The sequence below is a fragment of the Varanus komodoensis genome, unplaced genomic scaffold, assembly GCF_004798865.1.
Source record: "Varanus komodoensis strain SLA01 unplaced genomic scaffold, ASM479886v1 scaffold23, whole genome shotgun sequence".
In the NCBI taxonomy this organism is placed as follows: Eukaryota; Metazoa; Chordata; class Lepidosauria; order Squamata; family Varanidae; genus Varanus; species Varanus komodoensis.
The window spans coordinates 9719562-9745909 of NW_025335627.1; the positions used below are offsets into that span (position 1 = coordinate 9719562).

A 26348-nucleotide genomic window follows, 5' to 3' on the forward strand; every position below is an offset into this window, starting at 1 on the left:
CTGCAATCAACAGGGCTATCTTTCAAGGCAAATGGTTCCCAGCAGAACTTACAATGTATCACAAGTGAAGCACATATGCAATAACCCCCTTCAGGTGTTAAATCAGGCAAAGTGGTTCCATATATAAAGGGCAGTACTTGAGGTCATGGTTTTCCAATGAATATTACATAAGTACAACTATTCTTCACAAGTATTTGTTGCACCTTTGCTTTCCATGTGTCACATACAATGTTACATATGCATAAGGTTAAAATAGTATTTTCTTGGGAAAAAGTATTTTTAAATATATTAAGTCTTTGCACACATGCCAACTGCATTTGCAATTGGGAGTAACTCCTCTGTAAGCTGAAAATTTTGGATCACTGATCACTCTTTAGCTTGCCATTACATAGTTTCATGACAGTTACTTATGTGTAAGATGCAAAATAGAGGAGGTATCTTTAGAATAACTCTCATAGATGCATGGAAAATGAACTCTTCATCAGGCAGAATGAAATGGAAAACAGCTCATTTTCAGTAATATATAGAGCAAAACACCTAACTGACTGGACCATGCATTTGTCTATGCTGGAAGAAATACCAAATGCAGTGCTGAACCGGCCACATGGGAAATGCTGTGCCTGAGGGAACACAATGTTGGCAGGCCTATTTTTCCTCATCCTCCCACCTTCTTATCATCAGTCTTTCCCATCTAATTATCCTTACTCCCATTCTTGGTTACCTCTGGAGGAGCCAGTTACCCATTGGTCAAGTTCCTCACCATTTAAAATATGGTTGGAGAGCATGTATAAAATAAATGGGAAATTTAGTAGCATGAGACCTATTAATATGCAATTGCTAGAGGTAGCACTTTCTCCCACAACTGCTCAAAAGTAGAATTAAAACAGTCACAACTGTACCCAATAGAAATATCTTCAAGCCAGCACATTCCCTTTCCAATGTGGTCACATGAATCTGGTCTTAGCTGCTGCTCAAAACCAGCAGCTATCCCTCTCTTAACAGCCTGAAGTTTCCAGTGCTGACCCTCTCACACACAGCAGGTACTAAATGTATTATTTAACCATAAGGATTTGCATTTTTCAAAGTATGCCTTAAAAAAAGTCTCCGTGATTATATGAAGTCTAAATAATTGATCTATGAGGTGCTGGTGAACCTAAAACAGGAGTGGGAACCTGGTGCCCTCCAGATGTTCTAGACTATGACCCATATCTTTCCCGACTATTGGCCCTATCAGCTTGAGCTCATGGGAGACCAACATCTAGAGCAGGGGTCCTCAAACTTTTTAAATGGGGCCAGTCCACTGTCCCTCAGACCACTGGGGGCAGGGGTGGACTATAGTTTGAAAAAAATATGAACAAATTCCTATGCACACTGCACATATTTGTAGCGCAAAAAAACAGGAAAACACAATGCAATATTTAAAATGAAGAACAATTTCAATCAACATAAACTTATTACTATTTCAATGGGAAGTATGGGCCTGCTTTTGGCTAATGAGATGGTCAATGTTCGGTTTCATATTTGTCACTGCTTGTCATAACAAGTGATGCAAGTGTGCATCAGTTAGTCTGGATCTGGTTGGAGGTTTCAGATGTTTCATTCAGGAAAAAGTCTGTTCACAGACATAGGTGCTGCCAAAGATGGTAGCCATTTTCAGTGCATGGTTCCTGAGATTAAGAAATGTTTCAGAGGAGAGAGATGCACAGAAATTAGTAAGGCTGCTTGACTTGAATGCGTCTTTCAGAGTCACAATTCTGTAATTTGGCCAGTTCCATTTGGTAAATCGGATCAACAATTTCAATGTCAACAGAAAATGGGTTCTGGAAAAGCTGTATCCTGTTCATGGAGATGAAGCTCTTTAAATCTAATTTGAAACTCCTTTTGCAACATTTCCAGTGAACCCATACATGTTTTGCTTGGGAATGCAACTGCTGGTTTTTCTGCCAACAGGTTTTGAGTTGTGGGGAGATGGAAGAAGTTTTCCTCCTTCACTTGTTTAATGAGGTCTAATTTTACTTCAAATACTTTCACATGTGAATGTATATCACTGATGAGCTTCCCCTTTCCTTGCACACATGTCTCTGCATATAGGTTGTAAAGGTGGACTCGGGTTGCAGGACTTAGTGAATATTCAGTGAGTTTCTTTTTTTAAACCTGTGTTATTTTAAATTAAAAAATGTTTGCTCTGCTCACTAGGGCTGCAGCAGAAGCCCAAAATGACGCAGCGGCACCTGCTGAAAGGAACAGCATGACATGAGGGAGAGCCATGAGGACATGTTCGCCTTGGTCCAGGCCTTCCAGGCTCCTCACCGCCGCCCCACTTCCAGGCTAGAGGAAGGTCCCCTTGCAGGTGCTCGCCCAGCTCCAGGAGGGGGAGCAGGAGCGACTGGCCGGAGAGGTGAGCGCAGGGTGGCTCCCCCCACCGGGAGAGGGCCACAAGAAGGGGAGGAAGGTAATGGCTGCTTTCCATGGACCTGAGGCAAGGGATGGGGCTGCAACCGGCTGAGTGGGGTGCCTCCTGTCTCTCCCCCCACGGGGAGAAGCATGGCAGCTGCTCGATGGCAGCAGTGACTTGCCCTGAGAAGGCCACAGCAAAGGTGTGGGAGCTGCGGCCTGACTCCCACTCCACCTTGGCCCGTCCACCCCCAGGCTCAGCGAGGCGACTGGGCCCGCAGCCCTGGGACATAGCTCATATAGTTAAAAATATATTTTAAAAGTTATATTTTTCTTATCTTCTGTCTTTTTTTAGTGTCATCTCTCTCTCTCCCCACCGCCCTCCTCTCTTCTGTATTCCTGCTCCATATTCAGAGCCAATGTATGCATGCAATGGGGGAGAAGCTGGCGCACACACAGTTGAAGGGAGCTGTTACAATTGGTGAGTGCGCCAGCTCTCTGCTAGTCAGTTTCAGAGAACGCCTGTGCTGGCTCAGAGCTTTCGGGCACTTTCGGAGATCGTTGTCTCCAAACAGATCCAAAAGCTCTGAAGTTGGCAGAGTAAATGACCTTGGCGGGGCATAGTTTGAGGACCCCTGATCTAGAGGGCTGCAGGTGAACAGTGAAATCTGAATATTGTTCTTTGAACAGTAGTTCTCCCACCATATAATCTACATTTGATGCTCCCTAAGAGTCATAAAGTGAATAAAAAACGAGTAATCTGATGCTCCCTTGAATCTGTTGAACTTGTGCAAACCTCTAGATCCTTGACCAAGAAAACATCCTGTGTGTTTAGAAAGGCTATCATATAAAATAGAAAACCAGCCAGAGAATTTAACAGTAAGTGGAAACTCTACTATACATAACTTTATTGAAAAATCTACATCTGAATGGAGTAAAATTTTTGAAAATATTGTCAGAGATTAAAATTTAAAGTAATGCTTCACTATTATAGTAAGGAGAGTTATAGAAATGGAATAGAATTCTTGAAAAGATTGTTAGAGATTAACTCTTGGACTGATGCTTTGTTGTTATAGTAAGTTGACTTAAGATGAATAGAATTACTTAAGTACATGATAATTGCAGCTAGAGTCAAAACTGCTTTAAAATGGAATGCAGAAGAAATTTACTTATTGAAGACTGGAAAAATAAGTCAGTTGACTATGCAGTAATGGTAAGACTAACCAATCATGTAAAAAGATAATTAGCCAAAGAAAATGAAAAGTGAAAATTGTATAACACACAACTTTTTAATGGGATAACAACCATGGAAAAATATAGTAAAAAGGGAACAGAATTTGAGAAAATTGTTTGAGAGTAGAAGAATCCACAATGAATTTTAATTAAGTGCTAAAAAAGGGACTGAGTAGGAAGGATAGTAATTGATTTACAGAAATTTTAAAAAAAAAATTTTAAATACTTGACATCTTAGGTAACATTTCTCTGTAATTTTTACTTGCATTATTTTTTTTCTTCCTTCTGAACTTTTCTGTTATTAAAATATTTTTTAAAAATAGAAAGGATGTCAAATTGCATTAAAACCATGTGAGAAAAAAACACTTCTTAATATTTTACTAGACCCATAACTAGGCACTTTCCATCTGCCACAGCTTCTACAGATTTTCATTGGTAAATCAATGGAAATTGGGAAGCTCAAGATCATCATTCACTCAAAAACAAACATAGCACAAAATAAAGGTATTTTATTAGACATTTACATAAATCTAACTTATTATAATAAAGCAAGAATATATTGAAATGGCTAACTCAAACTTCCTTCATATGGCCAGTGAAGGGACTTTTAAATACAAGCACCCTAACCCCATGCCCGAAATAAAGAATAGGAAATCAATCTTACTTTAAGCCATACATACACATACGGAATTAAATCCAGAGCATCCCTTTCCTGAACAAAAGGGACTGAGACTTGGAAAAGTCTCCTGCTGGAAGAAGAGTATGAGGAGAGAGAGGCACAGGAATGGGCAATTTTGTGTATTTCTATGGAATCCCCAAACTACCTCCTACAATGTTTCAGGAGGCCAAACAACAACCCAGACCAGCTTTGGTGGTGGGAGAAAATCAATAAATATAATCCCCCTCCTTCCTCCGGCAATAGCATCCCAAGGACAATGTTCAATTCGTATGAGTTCTACATCCAACCTAGACTTGTAAACCTATGAAACAAAATTTTTCTACGTGGTATGGTATGAGAGGTGTGGTATGAGAGGTGGATAGAATTTGTAGTAAAAGAAGGATTCTCTCTCCAGTTGTCTTCTCATGCATTTTCATGCGCTAACATCCGAGGTGGTTGTTTGGTATCTATAGGAGTACAGCTTGTTGTCAGCTCCACCACTCAACAGTAACTACAATGTGGGCAAAAAAAAAATCTAATCATAATGAGACACTACTGATAACTAGCTGTTTTTCCAATCTAAACAAATTACAATTCTAAACAGAAAAAAGTGTTCTTTCTCAAATTATGTATAAGAAAACCAAGAGTAGTATAACAAGCTCTCACATAAGAAAAATCCACAGTAATTGCAGGGGTTTTGTTGGAAACTTTTCAACTATCCAGGGGGCAAATATTATTTCAACATTTCCCCCAAGATGGGATGGGGAAATCAACTAAAAACAGGGATGGGAAAATAAATTCTTTTTGCATGTCTATATCGTTTCAATAAAATAAGATCACCAAGCTGTTAGTCATGCAGAGATGGATCAAGAAAAGAACAACTTTCACAATTGTCACTGCTTAGCCACATTCTGCTGCTTCTCATACCATCACAAGCTTATTTTTGAAGTTTGAAAATATAATATTACAGTTCAGAGATTTTAGAATGCCAAACAAAATAGCCTTAAATCCATGATATGAAGAAATGCAGGAGAGAAATGCTATAAATAAAAAGAGCACATATATTTGCTAAATAATTTCTTCTCAAAAACATCTTATACCTGTCAAAATTTGTACTTGTGCTATCTATGCTTCATAAGCAAGTAAATTTACTAAATGAAAATTTAGTAGGAGAGTGTTTGTCTGGTACAGAGTTAAACAGCAGGATTTTCCATATATAATAATACAGTTTGGTAAAGGAGAAGGAGAGAAAAGAGAGAGATTGGATCAAGAAATTAATAGATTAATGGAAGAATGTAAAAATATGGGACCAATTGAAATTAGAAGAGAGTTTGAAAAACTGAGGAAGGAAAGAGAGCTTTTAGAAATAAAGCAATGGTACAGTAAACAAAGATGCTAAAAGGCTATCAGTAAAGGTTCAAAACTGTTAACATAATATATAAAAGGAGAATTAAGAGCAGACTCTTAGCTTTGAACATAAAAGAAGGAATTAAGACATGATCAAAAAGAACTAGGAGAAATATTAGAAAATTATTTTGGGGACCAGCTGGAAATGAAGCAGATTCAGGAACATCAATATAAAACTAAAATACCTCCTTTAAAAAGAAGGGAAAAGTACTTAGATGCTGAGATTAAAAAAATTAAAGAGGTGATAAAATCTAATAAATCACCAAGCAGAGATGGATCCACAGGTGAATTTTATAAAGAAACATTGGTGCTACAATTGACGAAGTTATATAATGAAATACCAGAATGGGCTCTACTTCTAAAAACATAGACATGAAGTAAAGTTAAAGATAAATACAGATAAATGTAGCCTAGAGTCACATAGACCAATATCTCTGTTGAATATGGATCATAAGATACTTACTAAAATATAGGCAGAAGTATTCACTAGTATTATTTTAATTGTGCAATACAAAAACAAACTACATCATAAGAAAGCAAAAATGGCATCTGAGAAAAAAGGATCCATACCAGTGGTTACATTTGTATTGTATATCCCTGTATGTTAGATATAACTGAAGATACTAGCATATGCATATACATATCTTAAATGCAAATGATGCATATACTTTGACAAAGGCACTGCAAATATCCATATTTATCCATATTAATATTAAGGCCACTTAAAGGCCACCTTAAGGCCACTTAAAGGAATTAAGAGGAAGAAATATGGATTATATTAAACATGTATAGCAACAAATAAGAAACAAAAGGAGTACAATAAAAGGAATATTAAAAGTATTGTATTCCAAGAAGGGGAAATTAATGCCGGATTTTCACCACTACCACCAATTTGAATATGCCCAGATTTTGATACATAAAGGAAAACATCTGGGAAATATAAGTTGAAAAAGGTAGATTTGACTCAGATGGTAATTTTTTATGAAGAGCAGTACCCTTTAACACAAGAGGTGGAATAGCTGAGTATAAAATAAGGGGTGTCATGGTTATCCTGGATGCAAATCAGCCAATTTTTATTAGAACATAAAAGGGGCTAAGTTAAAGTGCAATAGATTTAACAGAACTGGTAAAAATGTATAGATAAATCAGGATTATGAGACATGGGTATAATATCCAAAATATATACAACTTTGATAAAACCAGAGACAGAAGAAATGTTACAATAAAATAGATACGTAGAAGAGATAGTGAAGAGGAAATAGCAGAAGAATAGACACAAATTTTGAAGAGAATTCCCTTCCAAATAATGTAAATTAAAATAAAAGAAGAGGTACTGAAATTGGTACAGAAATGGTAATTGACACTAGTAACATTAACAAAAATAAGTAAGAATTTATCACCTTTGTTTGAGGGTAAAAAATTAATGGGACACAAACACTTGTGGTGGGAATGCAAGATTGTAAGGAAGGTTTGGTATAGGGCTTTTAAAATACTTAAGAAAAAAATACTAAAAAATAGTATAGATTCATATAGCCTGAAGTGCCTGATCCTGCCTAAGCTTGGAAGCTAAGCAGGTCAGGTCTGGTTGAACTCTGGATGAGTGACTTAATGTTGTGAACTGCCCAGAGAGCTTTGGCTATGGGCAGTATAGAAATGTAATGAATAATAATAATAATAATAATAATAATAATAATAAGTAAAACATGAGAGTTTGCTTTATTGAATATGTTTGTGAAAGAGAACAAAGAGGTGAAAGGAAAAAATGGGTTATTTTTGACAGCCACAATAGCACATAACTGGAAGATAGCTTGGCTGTTAACAATATCTAGGTAGAACATGAAAATATGGGATGCCACAATTAATGTAAAACTAGCACAGAAGAGTTTATAGAGGAATAAAGATACCTTTAGGAAGGACTGGTGAAAATTTACAGATTATATGAAAAAGAGATTTTGGAAGAAGGTTATAGAAATCTCTAGGATTCATGAAAAGAACACTGAAAATAATGAAATTGGACAAATACAGATTAAATCTGCAGAGAGATTGGGAAGAATTATATCTTAATCAGCATTAATACAGATATGTTTTATTTTGTTTTTCTCTGTATTTTTTGAAAATGTAATACCTTTTAATTAAAACCCAGTATTTCCCTCACTTCCAACCCTGCTCCACCTATTCTTGAAGAGAAAGTTCTTACCCCAGCTTCTGTCCATTCTACACAAAAAACCTTGTCTTCATGAGCAGCCAAGTCATACAATGGAGCCTTGCAACTGTGGGAACACAAATACTGGAATCATACCACTCATATTGTATGAAATTAAAACCATTTTGATAACTAAGTGCTTTCTGGACAAACTGCTCCTCCAGTTCCCTTTTACTTGTCATCTTTTTCTTTTTTAAAAAAACTGTAGGTTGGAAGGAAAGTTTTGAGTACCATTGCTGAGCAGGGCTTTCAAGGACAGATTGTTTTGGAGGGCGTTTATTCACAGGGTCACCATAACTTGGAGACAACTAGACAGCATGAAACAACAACCAGTCTGCAGGAGATGTGGTTTTGCTTTTAAAATTATGCATAGTATTAGTTCATTCAGCTATTTAAGTGCTTTAATAATAAAAGCTCATTCTGTGTTCTAATCTTAAGAAAAATGGACTGCTTTCGGTACCAGTAGCAGCTAATGCCTCACAGTATGGAATTTGGGAGCACATTTGCAAAGGGCAATCTTCCTAGGTATTCCAATAACGTGAAGAAGCCCAGGCAAAATACTATTACAAACAAGATTAAGTTTACCTCCTCGTGTCCCAGAGTTTGACAAGGTTGTCTAAAGAACCCGAGATAAGCTGTTGCTCATGTGAAGGTGACCACTTCACTGATGTCACCCAGCCCGTATGTGAGGTAAGAGAAAGTGATACCAAGGAACCATCTGAAAAAAAAAAAAGATTTAAAAAAAATGAGATTGTCAAGCACCAGGCTGACTGCATTTGTAAAAAGATCTCATGAACATATATTCACTTTTACTCACCTTTGGTCCTCGGATCCCATAACCTAATGTGCCTGTCAGTGCTTCCAGAGGCTAAACGCCGACACAGTGGTGAATAGGAGATAGAGTTAAACACTTTGTTTCCAGTCTAATAATATAAGAATAAAAGGAGAGTTAAGTAACAGGCTGTTCTTCAAAGATTACACAAATGTTCTGTTGAAATACATTAAATAATCTGAGCCTTGAAGAATTTGGAATTGCAAACTCCCTCACCAAAGTTGATTTAAGGCCTCCTGTTTCAACATCCCATATCTTAATTGTGTGGTCCCATGAAGCACTGCATATTTCATCTGTATCTGACCAAAGTACAGAAGAGACCGATTCTGTATGGCCAGAAAAAGTTGCGATAGGAGTCTAAAAATGAAAATAAGAGATATATGGTTATTCAAGTATTTCCTGCACTAAGTAAGCATGAATCACTTACCAATGAAATCTATGTGGTCCTGAGACAAAAGTTTCATGTATTTGCCCCATTTATCTACACCAGAGCCACTTCCAGCAGGGTACAGTCCAGGAGATGCGTGAGGCATGCTTGCTGACTGTTTTCCTAAAATGCTAGGCCCCCATGTAGCAGCCCCCTATTTTCTTACCCATTTGGGCCAGGAGGGAATTCCCAAACCAATGCATTTTTGAAAAGCAAAGGTGCTGCTGAGCACAGTCACAGTAAGAGCCTGAGCAGTTACCAAGAATGCCAGGGGGGTTACACCGGGCTTGGTCCCCATTTGGCCTAAGGAAATGCTGCCCAACCCAGCCTTCTCGTACTCTTGTTAGACCCAGCTGTTCTGTTTTCTGCTTCTTCCTTGGTCTGTTTCCTGCTTCCTCCATTTTGATGTCATCCTCTTCATCTGCAGGCACTGCAATCGAAAGACAATTATTTCAGCTGTAATCCATTTGCCAGCCTCCTCTTGCCATGAAGGAATTTTCAGGATAAAGGTTTCAGTCCAGTCCTTTCAGAAGAAATCTGCGATACTGAAGTCACTAATTAGCTTCAATTAACACTATGAAATACTTAACTCCCCAGGCAGGTTATTTGTACATGTTGTTCCAGTGATACCTTACAAATACTGCAGTAACTCATTTCCATAGTTAAAAGTTGAGCATCTTGATTTCAGAAGAAATACAAAATCAGTCTCCTCTAAAACCTTCCAGATGTTTTCAAGCATATCAATCCCAGTCAGTAAGGCCAATGGTAAGGAATCATGGGTGATTTAGTTTGTAATATTTGCTGGGGAAGGATGCTCTATGTTGTTGTTGTTGTTAGTCACGAAGTCGTATCCGACCCATCGCGACCCCATGGACAACACTCCTCCAGGCCTTCCTGTCCTCCACCATCTCCCGGAGTCCACCTAAGCTCACACCAACTGCCTCAGTGACTCCATCTAGCCACCTCATCCTCTGCCGTCCCCTTCTTCTTTTGCCATCTATTGTTCCTAGCATTAGACTCTTCTCCAGGGAGTCCTTCCTTCTCATTAGGAAAGTATTTGAGTTTCATCTTCAGGATCTGGCCTTCTAAAGAGCAGTCAGGGTTGATCTCCTCTAGGACTGACTGGTTTGACCACCTTGCAGTACAAGGGACTTGCAGGAGTCTCCTCCAGCACCACAGTTCAAAAGCCTCAATTCTTTGGCACTCAGCCTTCCTTATGGTCCAGCTTTCACAGCCATACATTGCAACAAGGAAAACCATAGCCTTGACTATACGCACTTTTGTTGGCAGGGTGATGTCTCTGCTTTTTAGTATGCTGTCTAGATTTGGCATAGCTTTCCTCCCCAGGAGCAAGCGTTTTTTAATTTCTGGGCTGCAGTCCCCGTCTGCAGTGATCTTGGAGCCCAGGAAAATAAAATCTGTCACTACCTTCATTTCTTCCCCATCTATTTGCCAGGAAGTGAGAGGACCGGATGCCATTATCTTACTTTTCTTAATGTTGAGTTGCAAGCCAACTTTTGTGCTCTCCTCCTTCACCCGCATCAAGAGGCTCTTTAGTTCCTCTTCACTTTCTGCCATGAGAGTGGTATCATCTGCATATCTGAGGCTGTTGATATTTCTCCAAGCAATCTTAATTCCAACTTGTGATACATCTAGCTCCGCCTTGCTCATGATGTGCTCTGCTTATACGTTAAATAGACAGGGCGACAGTATACAGCCTTGCCGAACCCGTCTCAATTTTGAACCAATCAGTGGTTCCGTGTCCAGTTCTCACTGTTGCTTCTTGACCTAAATATAGGTTTCTCAAGAGACAGATAAGATGGTCTGGTACTCCCATCTCTTTAAGAACTTGCCACAATTTGTTGTGATCCACACAATCAAAGGCTTTAGCATAGTCAATGAAGCAGAAGTACATGTTTTTCTGGAACTCCCTAGCTTTCTCCATGATCCAGCGTATGTTGGCAATTTGATCTCTAGTTCCTCTCCCTCTTCGAAATCCTGCCTGTACTTCTGGTAGTTCTCGGTCCACATACCGCTGGAGCCTAGCTTGTAGGATTTTGAGCATAACTTTGCTAGCATGTGAAATGAGTGCAATGGTGCAGTAGTTTGAACATTCTTTGGCATTGCCCTTCTTTGGGATCGGAATGTAAACTGACCTTTTCCAATCCTGTGGCCACTGTTGAGTTTTCCAAATTTGCTGGCATATTGAGTGTAGCACTTTTACTGCATCGTCTTTTAGGATTTTGAATAGCTCGGCTGGAATACTGTCACCTCCACTAGCTTTGTTGTTGCTCAGACTTCCTAAGGCCCATTTGACTTCACATTCCAGGATGTCTGGCTCGAGGTCAGTGACCACCCCATTGTGCTTATCAGGGACATTAAGCAATTTCTTGTATAGTTCTTCTGTGTAATCTTGCCAGCTCTTCTTAATCTCTTCTGCCTCTGTTAGGTCCCTGCCATTTTGGTCCTTTATCATGCCCATCTTTGCATGAAACGTTCCTTTCATAGCTCCAATTTTCTTGAAGAGATCGCTGGTCCTCCCTATTCTGTTCTTTTCTCCTATTTCTTTGCACTGTTCATTTAAGAAGGCATTCTTATCTGTTCTAGCTATTCTCTGGAATTCTGCATTCAGTTGTCTGTATCTTTCTCTTTCTCCCTTGCCTTTCGCTTTCCTTCTTTCCTCAGCTATTGGTAAAGCTTCCTCAGACAGCCATTTTGCTTTCTTGCATTTCTTTTTCTTTGGGATGGTTTTAGTTGCTGCCTCTTGTACAATGTTGCGAACCTCCGCACATAGTTCTTCAGTCACTGTCTATCAGATCCAATTCCTTAAATCTATTTGTCACCTCTACTGTATATTCATCAGGGATATGATTTAGGTCATACTTGAGTGGCCTAGTGCTTTTCCCTACTTTCTTCAACTTAAGCCTAAATTTTGCAACCAGAAGCTCAGGATCTGAGCCACAGTCAGCTCCTGGTCTAGTTTTTACTGAGTGTATAGAGCTTCTCCATCTTTGGCTGCAGAGCACATAGTCAATCTGATTTCTGTGTTGACCATCTGGTGATGTCCATGTGTAGAGTCGTCTCTTGGGTTGTTGAAAAAGAGTGTTTGCTATGACCAGTGTGTTCTCTTGACAAAATTCTGCCAGCCTTTGCCCTGCTTCATTTTGTACTCCAAGGCCAAACTTGCCTGTTATTCCAGTTAACTTTTGGCTTCCTACTTTAGCATTCCCATCCCCCATGATAAGGACATCATTTTTGGTGTTATTTCTAGAAGGTGTTGTTGGCCTTCATAGAACCGGTCAACTTCAGCCTCTTCAGTACCAGTGGTTGGGGCACTGACTTGGACTATTGTGATGCTGAATGGTTTTCCTTGGATTCGAACTGAGATCATTCTGTCATTTTGGAGATTGTATCCCAGTACTGCTTTCCCTACTCTTTTATTGACTATGAAGGCTACTGTATTTCTTCTGAGGGGTTCTTGCCCACAGTAGTATACCCGATGGTCATCTGAATTAAATTCACCCATTCCTGTCTATTTTAGTTCACTGATTCCCAAGATGTTGATGTTCAGTCTTTTCATCTCTTGTTTGACCACATCCAGCTTGCCTTGATTCATGGATCTTACATTCCAGGTTCCTATGGAGTATAAATTCTTTGCAGCAGCGGACTCTCCTTTCACCACCAGATACATCTGCAACTGAGTGTCCTTTCGGCTTTGACCCAGTTGCTTCATTCTTTCTGGCGCTACTAGTACTAGCCCTCCACTCTTCCCCAGTAGCACATTGGACACCTTCTGACCTGAGGGGCTCATCTTCCGGCGTCATATCTCTTTGCCTTTTGGTACTGTCCATGGGGTTTTCATGGCAAGGGTATTGTAGTGGGTTGCCATTTCCTTCTCCAGTGGATCACGTTTTGTCAGAGCTCTCAGCTATGACCTGTCTGTCTTGGGTGACCCTGCATGGCATAGCCCATGGCTTCATTGAGCTACGCAAGCCCCTTCACCACGACAAGGCAGTGATCCATGAAGGAGAGGATGCTCTATAAAGGCAAGTTATTCTCAGGTGAGCTTGTCTGGACATGAAATAGGTGGCTTTACAAATTAAATTGTGCCTGATTGTGGTTCATAACTCAGTTATCAGATAGTTTAATTTCCACTAAAAAAATGGGATTAGCTTCCAACTAAGTCCAGTGGACTTACCCAGGTAAGTATGTACAGTGGTACCTTGGCTCACGAACACCTCAGTTCATGACCAAATCGGGTCACGAACAGAAATTTCAGAAAAAAATTGCCCCGGGTTGCGAATAATCGTGCCCATCTTCCCTGCACGAGCACGATCACAATCACGCCCGTCTTCCCTGCACAAGCATGATCACGATTATCTCCCCCCGCAGCACGATTGTGGTCACACCCATCTCCCCCCACCAAGCAAGATCACGATCGCACAATTATCGTTTGGACTCTCCCTCCAAACAATAACCTCCCCTCACCCAGGTTAGTGTTCTCTACTAAACTGTACTTTGTTTTAAATTTTTGTGATAAAAAAATATTTACAGAACACATTAACCTTATTTACATTGAACCTTATGGGGAAATTGACTTGGCTTGTGACCAAAATTGGCTTGCGACCATGTTTGTAGGGGTCAGAATGGATTAACTTTATTTACATGGAACCTTTTGGAGGAATTTGACTTGGCTTGCACCCAATTTGGGTCACAACCAGAGTCATGGAACGGATGAAGTTCATGAACCAAGGTACCACTCTATAGGGCCGTGGCATAAACTTAGACTGTGGCAAAGGCTTGCTATATGGGACTAGTTGCTTACAATTTCTCTTACATTTCTTAGCATTAGTATGGCATAAGCTTTTGTGGACATGAAGGGCTATCTTCAACTGGCAGATACCAACACACAATACATAACTAATGGTGCCAACACACAATGATGCACAAAGGGTAATAGATCTACCCCGTTCTAATGCTGAACCAAAATAAACATAAGGTAACAGTGGTGTCCCCTTTCCCAACAACAATCGGGGCAACAAATTAGCATAGATAAAGAATAACACTGTCTTTTCTGTTAATCCGTCTGAAGTCTATTTGTGGACTTTGAGATGAGCGGCAGAGCTTAAAGAAGGCTGGAATGGGCAGAAGAAATTGAAAAATAGCAATGTCTAGATGCCAGAAGGAGCACATTGGGCAGTATACATTGCTGGCTATCTGTGCGCAGGCCCCACCAGCACTTCCATTCCTTGTGTGAGCTCTGCCAGCCTGCCTCGTCCCAGAAACAAGTGTTTCCACTAATTTCAGGCTGTCTCAGAAGTTCTCAATTTCCATTCCCCATGTGGTGGTCAGCACTTTGGGAAGAGTATTGGCAGAGCTGACCACTTGCAGGCAGTCTCCACTGGACACTGCCAATTGCAGCCTGGATTTGTACTATACAAAAAGACAATACTGAGAAAGAAGACAGTTTCTGGCTTTTAGGTATCCTACCCACTCTCATGGTTGACTGAAGTATAAACTGCTATATGCAGTTAGGAACACAGAATTTTGCTCCAATACGCCACAGTTTGGCCTTACTAAGTGTATGCGTGCACATATAAGTTTCAAACTGCAGTGTCTGGGGAAACTTTTTATTTTGCAAAATGTGGTTCAGGTTCATGAAAAATAGTGCATGTTTGTACTTGTGAGCAATAAGTCTATTGACTTACAGGTTGAGAGGCTGGCCATCATAAAATAAAAATTTAAAAAGAAAACTTAAAAGTTAAATATGGAACATTTTACTATAGAAATATTATTTTTTGAGATATCTGAAGAAAGGTAAGTGAGGAAAGAAAAAGATTTTTTTCAAAACACATCGGGCAGAATGAGTATTTTCTTTAGGAACCTAAGAACTTTTTTGTTTTATGATGTTTATTCTTACCTGCAGACCAGATTTTCAGCATCTTGTCCCAGGATCCACTGCAAAACTAGAAAACAAACAACACACACTTTCAGCAACAAAAATGTTTACATTCTATGTTAGTATTTGTTAAGGGTGAGCTTCACTAAGCTAGATTAAGAATGAATACAACTCAAGGAAGTTTCAGTTCATTTGGGCTTGACTTGAATAACCCAATTAGCTTGCTCAAGCTCAAACCAGATTTGAACTGGACCAAGGGGAAGAAATGGAGGTAGTGACAGATTTTATTTTCCTGGGCTCCAAGATCACCGCAGATGGTGACTGCAACCAAGAAATGGAAAGATGCTTGCTCCTTGGGAGGAAAGCTATGGCAAATCTAGACAGCATACTAAAAAGCAGAGACATCACCCTGCCAACAAAAGTGCGTATAGTCAAGGCCGTGGTTTTCCCTGTTGCAATGTATGGCTGTGAAAGTTGGACCATAAGGAAGGCTGAGCGCCGAAGAATTGAGGCCTTTGAATTGTGGTGCTGGAGAAGACTCCTGCGAGTCCCTTGGACTGCAAGGAGATCAAACCAGTCAGTCTTAGAGGAGATCAACCCTGACTGCTCTTTAGAAAGCCAAATACTGAAGATGAAACTCAAATACTTTGGCCACCTAATGAGAAGGAAGGACTCCCTGGAGAAGAGCCTAATGCTGGGAACAATTGACGGCAAAAGAAGAAGGGGACGGCGGAAGATGAGGTAGCTAGATGGAGTCACTGAAGCAGTTGGTGTGAGCTTAAGTGGACTCCGGGGGATGGTGGAAGACAGGAAGGCCTGGAGGAATGCTGTCCATGGGGTCGCGATGGGTCAGACGCGACTTCACAACTAGCAATAAGGGAAGCTCCCCACCATCACATTCCAAACTAACCCTGCTAAAGTTGCCACAGTGAAAAGACTTTAGGCTTAAAGACAAGAATCTCCTGAATTGTGCTTCAGGAGAATTGATTGCCCTTGTGAAGCATGGAAATGTAGCTCCTAAACCTTCCTGGTGTCACTAGATGGGTATGGAACAGGTGCAGGAGGGTCCAGGCCTTAAGTGTGAATGCTCTGCTGCCATTTGCCCCCACTATATAGGCAAATTCGGGAAGAAGGGGCTGGCAATAGTGGGTGGAGGTGGCACATTGTCTATCAGGCTGAGACCATGGAGGGTCAGGGAGACACGTTCATTCATCCTTCTCCCACTTATGAGATAATGCAGCATCACTAAAAGACAACCATGCTTTGGCAGTCACACAACACATGGCAGCAGACCACCCTTTTATAAGCCTCTCTGGAAAAAAGGTGGAACACAAAAGTATAAAATAAATATGGTCTTTCTCATGGAATATGAGTCCAAACTTCTATTTTCACATTTTAAAATAGCCTTCCTTTTATTAACATAGTTCTACAAATAAGGTTTGACTTCTATTCCAATCTCATTTTTAGTGTTGCAAGTACAGTAGTATACTGGCAGGACTGAACTTTACGCCAGCTAGAAAAATGGTCCAGCCAGCCAAAATTTGGTCCTCTTTTTAAAAAATCTCACATCTTCAAATCAAGCGATACTGATTCAAGTTTGTCTGAATGCACAAATTATCCAGTTCCAAGAAACCAGTCATCTTTTCCATAATCAAATAGTATCCCATGCAGGTTCATTTTATTCTGCTTTACTGTCATCTGCTTTCAAGTTCTCTGAATTTCCAGACAGTGGTAACTCTCTCTGTGACAATGAGATGATATTTTGATTTTTAACAGTCAGGGTGTATATATATGCTTCTATGAAGCTTTCATGCTGTAACATTTCTCCTGTCTGACTCTTAGCAAGCTGGGGCATGGGAAGGGAGAATGGGAAGCCATAGGACTTACTTTAGTTCTTGTGCCATCCACGGCGATGGATTCGACGCTTCCAGCGTGTCCTTTACAGCAGTGAAGGGCCTTCACTTTGTTCTTTTCAACATTCCATTCCCACAGCAGGACAGTTTGGTCCATAGAAGCACTCAGCAACAGGCACGACAAACTGTCTGAATGGTACAGGCAGAGCATGTCGGTATCCTGGTTTCATTTCTACCCTGCCTAACAGCCAAAGCCCTCTAGCTGGTGCAAAAAAATTAAAACCCACATTACAACATGATGAAATCCATATATAAAGTCTTTAACATACAAGTATAAAAAACAATTTGAAACAGCTCCAAGCGGTGAGCATCACAATACTAGGACCCTATAAAACAACTGACAGAGGAGCCCCAAAATATGCCATCATTGCCTAGGAGTAATGTTTCAACTTGGTACCAAAAAGATGACACTATTGAGACCAGGTGGGCCTCAGTGCGGAGCATTCCACAATCAGGTGGCTACCTCTAAGAAGGTGTCCCCTTGCTGTCATCTTTCAAATCTCCCTTTGAAGATGCGTTTTGAGGACAGTCTACAATGTTGATTGCAAGGTCTAAGGATAACTTCTCCAGCAAAGAGACTTTTCTGACCAAAGTAGATCCCATGCGCGACCTCAGGGGTGGTGCTGTACATACAGCCCCTTCTACATGTAACAAACAGGGTTAATGAAAACTAGTGAAGTAAGACTTGGCTTAGAAGGCCTTATTTCAAATGAAATGTACTACATGATGGTAACAACTGTAAAGGTCTTTCAAGGAAGACTGAAGGACTGCGTTTTAACACCTTTCAAAGGGGTTGCCATTTTAATGCGCTGCACCAAAACCAAAGGTCTTTTACTGCCTTAAAGCAGCAGTCAGAAGCTCAGGCCCAAGGGGCCAAACCCAACCCACCTGTATCCAATGTAATCCTCCAAGGCTCACCAAATGGCCACCCTGGCTTCTCCGGACCCAACCCTTTCACTTCCAGCCAATGATTATTTAACAGTTTCACAGCCTTTGTGAAGTTTTTTCCTCTTTCTAAGATACTGAAATGATCTCCTAAAGTGTCGTCACAGGCAGTAAGGGCTTTAAGCTATACTGCATGCCCAGTTTTGGTATTCTGCCACTGCCACTGGTATGCAGTCTTGGAAGAGGTTCTCAGAAAGAAAATTCAAGCCTCAGGCAGAAAAAGGTTCTGTCTTCCTGTTTAAGGACCAAGACGTTAATTGAAAATGAATAGTCATTTGCCTCTTTATAAAGTGCTACAAGACCCTTTTGCTTGGTTTGTACTTAATTGAGCAGGCAAGCTCAATTCTGGGGCAGACAAGCTTTCTGGGAAATGATTTACCCAAGCAAAGTGAACCTGACTTACCTTTTTTCACCCAGGCCACATCCTTCACTGCATCAACATGCCCAGCAAGCGTCATGATGGGTTTTCCCTCCACTGACCAGATTCGAGATACATTATCGTAAGAGCCTGTCAAGATCCTAAGGAGGTCAGAAGCAGAGAGGCTGTTGGAGGCTGCCCATCCCATTTCCTGAGATAGCTTTCCCACTAGAAATGTAGGGCATGCTTATATAACCGAGCATTTGAAACTATGCAAATTGTGTTTCTGAGGACTGAATGTCCAGACATTGGGATGCATCTTTTTCATTTTGCCGAGATGAAGATTCCTGACTGGTGGAGGGAGGAGGAGGAGGTCATTTCTGCTGATTTCCCCTTTTTTCCCCCTGCAGGCTCCAGCACCACTTCTCCCCAGTCCTCCAGAACACTTTTTAAGCAACTACAGAGGGAGGGAGGAACTAGTAAAGATTACCTCATCCCCCATTTGGCCACCAGAAAAGCTGCCCTGGATCAGAAGCCTCCAACTGTAGGAGGTTTTTGGGGGATCCAACTGATTTTTGCTCATGAAACATGCTTTCTCAGCAAGACAACTGTTTTATAGATAGGGTAGATAGTTTTAAGTGGCAAAAGTCATAACACAACACAAGCACCCACTCCTCAAGTGGTCATTAGGTTAAAGTTCTTCATTATAGATCTTCTGTACTTTGAGGAAGTTGAGAGTTTGTGATATTGTGATAAAATCAAACAAGGTCATAAACAAGCCCACAAACAGGGGAAAATTAACCATCAAAACCCATCACATTCTTCCATCTATCTACCAAAGCTTCACAGAGTGAGATATTATGGGAATAGCTACCACCATGAAAAGAACACGTCCCTTCCTTATAAATTAGGGATACTTTAAGAGATTTTATAAGCCACCTTTCAAAATACTATGGGTTGGATACAGGCTAAAGTATGTGCAATGGGGCTGGTGAAAGGTGACTTCCTGACCCAACCCTCCCTGCACCCTGAAAATGCTACATAGAGGGTCAGGGACCCTGCTAAATGGGTAAATTGTAGTAGTGGACATGGGAGGGGGGGCTGAAAATTGTTCAGAGGCATCTTCTGTGAGCAGAACCCTTCCATTCACAGAAGGCAGATCTTGGATCCAATTACGTATTTTTCAAGCAGAATACAAATATGATCAATTTAAGTACATTTCATTGATAAAAAACAACAATGAACAGGAAAACAACAGCAACAGCTCCAAAATCACATTTCATTTCAGTTTGGCCCACATTTCTACCTAAAAAGCAGTGCTATTGAGAGCAGCACACAAAGCCAACCTTCTCAGTTGAAAGTAGTCAGAAAAGAAAATTGTTGGAAAGAAAACTGGAAGGAAGCTCATCCTCATTTAGGCTGGTTCTAAATTAAAGGCCAAAGTTTCTAGTACTCCATCCCAATTTTGTCTCCGATGGTGGCGTTAGATACAAAAGCCTCCTCTCCTTCCTGCCACATTAACTTCAGTACATGTACTGCACATATACAAGCAAAACGGCAGTTGTGGCTTCCGTTCAGCATGGGGCATCTGGTCAAATGGGAAGCAATCATACATAGATAGATACAGAGATAATAGGTTGCACAAAAAGGGGAACTGTTTCTCACCATTCTTCGGCAGCCTCAACAGAACTGATCCAGTCATCGTGTAGCATGCATTCTTCAGGCTGAGGTGCTGTATACTTCTCTACATACTCTATTTCTACTACATCTTCCTATGTGTGCACACACATACAAAATCAAGAAAACAATCAGCCACTATGACGTGTAACATTAACATTTCCTCTGTATCAGAATATCTTTGCCTGATTTTTGCAAGACCAGCAGAGAAAGTGTACTATCATATACAATTACCTGGGAGTAAATTCCATTCAACTCAATGGGCTTGTTTGCATGCCAAGTCAGTATAGCTGGATTACTTAACCCAGGTGATGAGTAGAGTACATAAGCATGTTCATACTATGTGAATTCATAATTTCCATTTCTGGGTTGCTTCATGATGTACAAACTCAAAACCTTGTGTTGTTTCTGAGTTAAACAATCCTGAATTAACTGAACATCTGCCCATGGTTTGTTACTGAGTTAACTCCAGATTGCTTAACCGTAAACAAGCCTAATTTTCTGGGCTCACATTCCTAGGTTGTTAAATAAATGTGGAAATGATTGGTATGCAGGTCATGCATTTTGTTCCCTTTAAACATCCCAGGAATAGCCACTGCTCACCCAAATGTGTGAACTGGGTTAATGGTGCTTTCTTCCCAGTAGGTATGTACGGAATTGCACTGTACTGGTACAAGAAATCACCTATATTCTGTTGGCTGTACTGAGCTACACCAGCTCAGCAATCATAAACAGTTCGCTCCTCAGTGGAAATTGCTAAAAAGATACAGAACAGCCTTGAAAGCTGATAAGAAAGTGGGTAAGGCAAGACCAAGGAAACAGCAGGCTGTTCTTCAACATCTGAGACTTGCTTGATTTCTTTTGCTATGGATTTATTATTTTTATGATTCATATACTGCTGTGAACTCAGGGGAAATGACTTCTAAAATCTAAAAATAAAATCGCAGAAGCCCAGGCTTTAAATATGGAGTGGTTGGAAGTCTGATCCAATAAAATGAAGAAGAGTCTTGCCATGAATGTATGATTAAGAGTTGGCATGCAACAGTTACTCCTGAGGCATTTATTCATAATCAATGAATTAACACACCACAACATAAATTTGTAGAAATTAGAAATATATTACACACTTGCCTATATTAAGAAAAAAGGTTAAGTTGTGATCTTAACCTTGTTTATCAAGAGACAGATGTTAAGGACTCAAATTTAAGTGTATTCCACCCAATCCATTTAGCAGAAATGCTACCTTAAACGAATAACACTAATTGCAGAAACCCTCACCCAAATGACTTACTGTTGAAATATTTTCCATTTCCATGTGTTTGACCAGAGGCATACGCAAGAACTGTCCCTTGACCAGGAAGTCGAATTCCACATATTTGTGGCCCTCTAGAGACAAATCATAAATGTCAATTTGCATAACTTGAATACAGGTGGTTCCCAGGTTACAAATAAGTTCTGTTTCTGAGAAAATGAAATACATCTTTATGTGATCCAACTTACATACAAATTCAACTTATAGTCAGTTCTCCACATTCATGGGGGCTAAGGGTGCAGGACCCCCGTGAAAGTGGAAGAACCACAAACATCTCTAGCTTTCCCCTGCCCAAACTCACCAGCACCTCCTCTTTACAGCAAGGAAATGCTGAAGAGATTTCGCTCTCTGGATGGGCAGTGCAGAAAGGCCTGCTTTGGAGGCCCCCCTCTCTCCATGATGATTTCCTGCAGTAATATTAAAAAATTAATAGGCTGCATGGCAGTTTGTTTGTAAGTGGCAACTTACATCTGAGCAGAAATGGCAAATTCGTATGTGTAGGTCTAAAACCTTTCTTCAGGTTCTTCAAAAACATAAGATACCATTTATTTTCTTGAACTTTAAGATAATATAAAAATTCACTAAAAAAAACTGGGAAAAAAACAGTCCTAAAAGCTTATATTAGCAGATAAGATTCATGTTTTACTGCCCATGCCAGAGATAGAGAGAACCATGATGTCTCTAGATGTTCAGACTACAACTCCCATGTGATGATTGCCATGCTAGCCTGTGCTGGGGGAAGTTGTAGTCTAAAACACTGAAAAATGCTTGTTTGCTTACCCAGTCTCAAATCATCAGTAATATCACTCACACTGATCACATCGTCAACAGGCAGGACCCAAGAATATTTTGCTTTCTTTCAGCTGGGTAATGAACCCTTTCACACAGTACAATTTTTTGTGGCAAGGACTATTGTGAACAAACTCTAATCCAGGCTAAACATCAAGAAGGCTGGGAATTATTGCTGCTCTTGGGGCGGATAAAAAAATAATCACAGAAGTCGCTGCTGGCTTGATCACAGGTAGCCCAGAAAAACTGATTAGGCTTTCACAATTACTGAAGCCCAGCATGGCTTATTTAATTCAATGCAGGGAACAGAACATGCCAGACTGAATACTGAAACCATGGCAGGTGATCACCATGGCTTATGTGTCATTCAAACCTGGGAAGAGTGGCTTATGAAAGGGTTAAGCCACCCTTATATAACCCTGAAACATCTCACAGTGGCTTATATTCATCATGAGAACTGGGCCAGCATGAACTGGCTCTAGGAGCATAACTGAAAGAGAATGAGCCCCTAAAGCCCATTTCCCTTCAAGGCAGATACAAAGTCAACCACAACAGGTGTGATCAGAACCACAATGATGAAATGGACAGTTCTTGATTTGGAAAGGCAGGATCATAGTACAGTTGGAAGGGGCCAGAAGGCCACTGGGTCCAACCCCATGCTCAGTGCAGGACTCCAAGTTAAAGCATCCCTCAGATGGTTGTTCAGTTGCATCCTGAATGCCTCTAGTGTGGGTGAACCCACAACCTCCCTGGGCCATTGGTACAGTCATGAATTATTTCCTGATATCTAGCTGGAATCTGATTTCCTGTAACTTGAGCCTGTTTTTCTGTATTCTGCATTCTGGGATGATTGAAAAGAGATCCTGTCCTTCCTCTTTGTGACTACCTTTCAAGTACTTGCAGAGTACTATCATATCTCCCCTCAATCTTCTCTTCTCAAGGGAAAAAATGTCCAGTTCTTTCAATCTTGTCTCACAGGGCTTTGTTTCAAGTCCCTGGGTCTACAGTATTGTTGCCCTCCTCTGAATCCTTCCCAGCTTGTCAGCATCTTTCTAAAACTGTGGTGCCTAGAACTGGACACAGGACTCCAGATGCAGCCTAACCAGTGCTGAGTGAGTGGGAACTAGTACTTTGCATGATTTTAAAAGTGGTATTTCTATTAATGCAGCCTAAAATAGCATTTGCCCTTATTGTGACCATATCACACTGTTGACTCATATTCAGCTTGTGATCTACAACAGGTAAACTTGGTTGCAAATCACTGCCCATGAAGATCACTGACTGGCATAGTCAAGTTGCTGTCTCTCGTGCATATTTTACAAAGTTATGAAGATAACACCATTCCTCAGCCTCCCCCAGCCTGGTATCCTTCAGATGGTTGAACTGCAACTCCCAGAATTCCTGTCAGGATGGATCAAATGCTACTTTACACACTGACCTGAGCCTCTGGAATGAAACACAGGGTTAAATCATGATCAGTTTCTTTTATTTTTTCAATTGAGGACATGAATTGTCTAGTCTAACAGCTTAGCTAAATACAGCACAAAAGAGAACTTGCACTGCTTTGCTAACTACACTACAGTATCAAGTGCCTAACAGTTAAAATTAGTCAAATCTGCTTGCAAATAAAAAATAGCTGTATATATTTAGCTGTATATATTTAGTAAGTGCTTCCATAAATTCTTAGGAGAACTAAAATCAGATTGATAATAGGCAGGGACAAAGCTTTTAAAATCACTTCCAACACAGACATACCATTTTTAGTTTCCAGCAATTTGTTGATAACATTACTAAGGTCTGCCACTTCAGAAGCAGCTGGGATAGAGAAAGGAACATCTTCAACTGTGTATCTATAGAGAAAATGAACACATGTTGAAAAATAGAGAAAATCTCAGTCTCTCAGCACCATCTCATAGAAGAGAGCAAATCTCCTCACTTAATCATTAATGGTTTAATGTTGTAAACCATTCAGAGAACTCATGAGCTGTGAACAGTATATAAAATTTGTTCAATTAAATAAGCAAGAACTAAACAGAACCAACATAACAGATAGTATATACATGATTTACATAACATTAAACATCAGCAAAGTCTAACAATTTCAGTTCTAAAAGGGAGATGATACATTCCACATTTTATATTGTAAAAGTCTGATATTATGAATAGGAGCCAGTTTTAAATGTCCCATTGTGGACATCAGGATCACCAAACAAATTATTGTCTTGGCCTTAAATAAATCCCAACACATACAATGCCAGGCTACCAGACAGGGCATTGCTGTGGTTTGCCTACTAGTTACAGTATCAAGTAACAGGTCCTATCAGCTATAATTATGGATTGAGACTATCAAATGATGCATAAGTCTTATACATGAACACCACAATCCTCTCATGCTTACTCTGAAGTAAGCCTCACCATGTTCAGCAGGGCTTACTTTCAGGTAAATCTGTATAGGATTGCAGGCTAGGCCTCTATTTCTATGTATGCTTGCCACAAAATTAGGCCCATTAAATCTAATAGGCTGCATAAATGTACACAAGACTGCTACAGCAATTGTGCATGTTTTTATTTATTGCATTTGCAGAGGAGAAAATCAACTTCGGACGAAATATATAAAGGAATAATTATTTTCTCTGTTTTGCTGCCCCAGGTGGTTACAACCCTATCCCGTATCACTTGGTCTGGCAAAGGTACAGGTCGTCTTACTAATGCCCTATTTGCCATGGGCACTGCATACATTAATTGTAATGGAGTTAAGTACACCTACCTCTGTGTAGGGTTCTGGTCATTGTCTGAGTCAAGGGGCAACTAAGGGTGTGAGTCTGTGTGAGTTTAGGCAGAAGAAAGTCCTACAGTTACCAGCCTCAGTGGCTAAAGGGATCCTGGGAGTTGTAGGACACTTTTCTGCCTAAACATACCTAGGATTGTGCCCTAAAATAAACAAACAATAAAATGTTACAGTGGCTGGGACTGTTTAGCTTTTTAAAAAAGCCAAGCAAGTCATGATAGCAGTGTAGAAAATTATGCATGTTGTGGAATAAGTGGCTAAGGAGACATTTTTCTCTCTCATAATAGTAGAGCTCAGTGAGGTTGTCCCATTAAATCTTTTTAGTGGAGGACTCAAGATAGGTAAAAGAAATTCTTCACACTTAGCGATTTGTGCAGTTTGATTATGCCATCACAAGATCTAGCAATAGGCAGCAATTTGGGTGGCTTTAAAGGGGTTTGACAAATTCATGGATGCTAAAACTGCCAATAGCTACTACTTCCAAGGTCTGGATACCACTACCAGTATCAAGGGTAGCAAATCTATGTACCTGAGTTGCTGAGCAGGGCTACTGGTAAGTTTGACTTGTGACCACAAAACTGGATTAGATGGATCCTTGATGTGATGTAGCATGGCTATTTTCATGTTCTTAAGGGATGATGATCAGGGGCTGTTTTTACAAAGCAGTCAGCACCAAAATGCTCTTCAAACCCACCAATTCCTTGAGTTAAATGCCTCTTTGCAGTCAGAGCTTACCAAATTAACTGTTTGCCCAAATCATGAATGTTCAAAGCTCCAACATATAAATTCCTGTACACAAACCATACTGCTCCCCCTGAGACATTCCTTCTGGCTCTACCATCCAAATTAAATCTAATAACACAATTATCAACCAGTCAGAATTAACGTAACCATTTCAGGAAAAACAAGGGAGTCGCGTGGCGCTTTAAAAACACGCAGCACGCTGAAGCCACTTTATCGTATCGACGCATACAATATAAGAAATCAAGATCGGAAAACATGTCGAGTAAAAGACCACAAAAAAGGCAGTAGCAGCTGTGCAAGGCCCAGCAGAGAACAGCGACCCATCTACGGCAGCAGCTCCTATATTATCCAGCTATGACTTCAGTCTTGATAGCTGTGGTGTGAAACCCCCCCACCCATTCGAATCAAGGCCGAATTCAGCAAAATCACTATACTTCGCACCTAAATTAGCAGCACCTAAAAAGTTCAGCACAGCTCCAATTCCAGCCATGCCTCGGTCACATTCGCCCGCACTTACTGAGTATCCTCGGTGAAGAAGCGGGCCTGAAGCTGCGCCATGGCAAGGATCAGGGCAGGCGATCCCTAAGGGTAGGAAGCAGGCGCCGGAGAAAGTTCCCAGCCTCTCCACTATCGCCGCCGCTCCCACGTGGCTAAAAGTCGCCCGCATCCTGCTTCCGCAAGGCCGTTGAATGGCTCGCCGAGTGATTAATAAAGCCTGCTCTTAAAGGTATAGAATCAGCTTCCACTTTTCTGTGCACGGAGCATTTTC

General features: G+C 40.5%; 1 protein-coding gene across 1 annotated transcript; it reads right to left on the minus strand.

Annotated features, from left to right (window-relative positions):
- Positions 1 to 3910: 3910 nt before the first annotated feature.
- On the minus strand, positions 3911 to 26249 carry WDR12 (WD repeat domain 12). The gene is made up of 13 exons (XM_044431885.1): positions 26097 to 26249; positions 23803 to 23897; positions 21238 to 21332; positions 19935 to 20041; positions 18315 to 18430; positions 16941 to 17095; positions 15075 to 15120; positions 9493 to 9584; positions 8944 to 9084; positions 8713 to 8818; positions 8481 to 8613; positions 7890 to 7962; positions 3911 to 4796 (listed from the first exon to the last, which is right to left on the minus strand). Exons 1-13 carry the CDS (start codon positions 26135 to 26137, stop codon positions 4719 to 4721), a joined length of 1278 nt encoding a protein of 425 aa, XP_044287820.1. The 5' UTR covers positions 26138 to 26249; the 3' UTR covers positions 3911 to 4718.
- Positions 26250 to 26348: the final 99 nt, after the last annotated feature.

Coding starts and splice junctions, on each gene's coding strand:
- WDR12 (XM_044431885.1), bottom strand. CDS start 26,137: ATGGCGCAGCTTCAGGCCCGCTTCTTCACCGAGGATACTCA. Junction 20,042..21,237: donor AAATGGAAAATATTTCAACA/GTAAGTCATTTG, acceptor GTGCACACATAG/GAAGATGTAGTAGAAATAGA. Junction 4,797..7,889: donor TAGAATGGACAGAAGCTGGG/GTAAGAACTTTC, acceptor CCCACATTGTAG/TTACTGTTGAGTGGTGGAGC.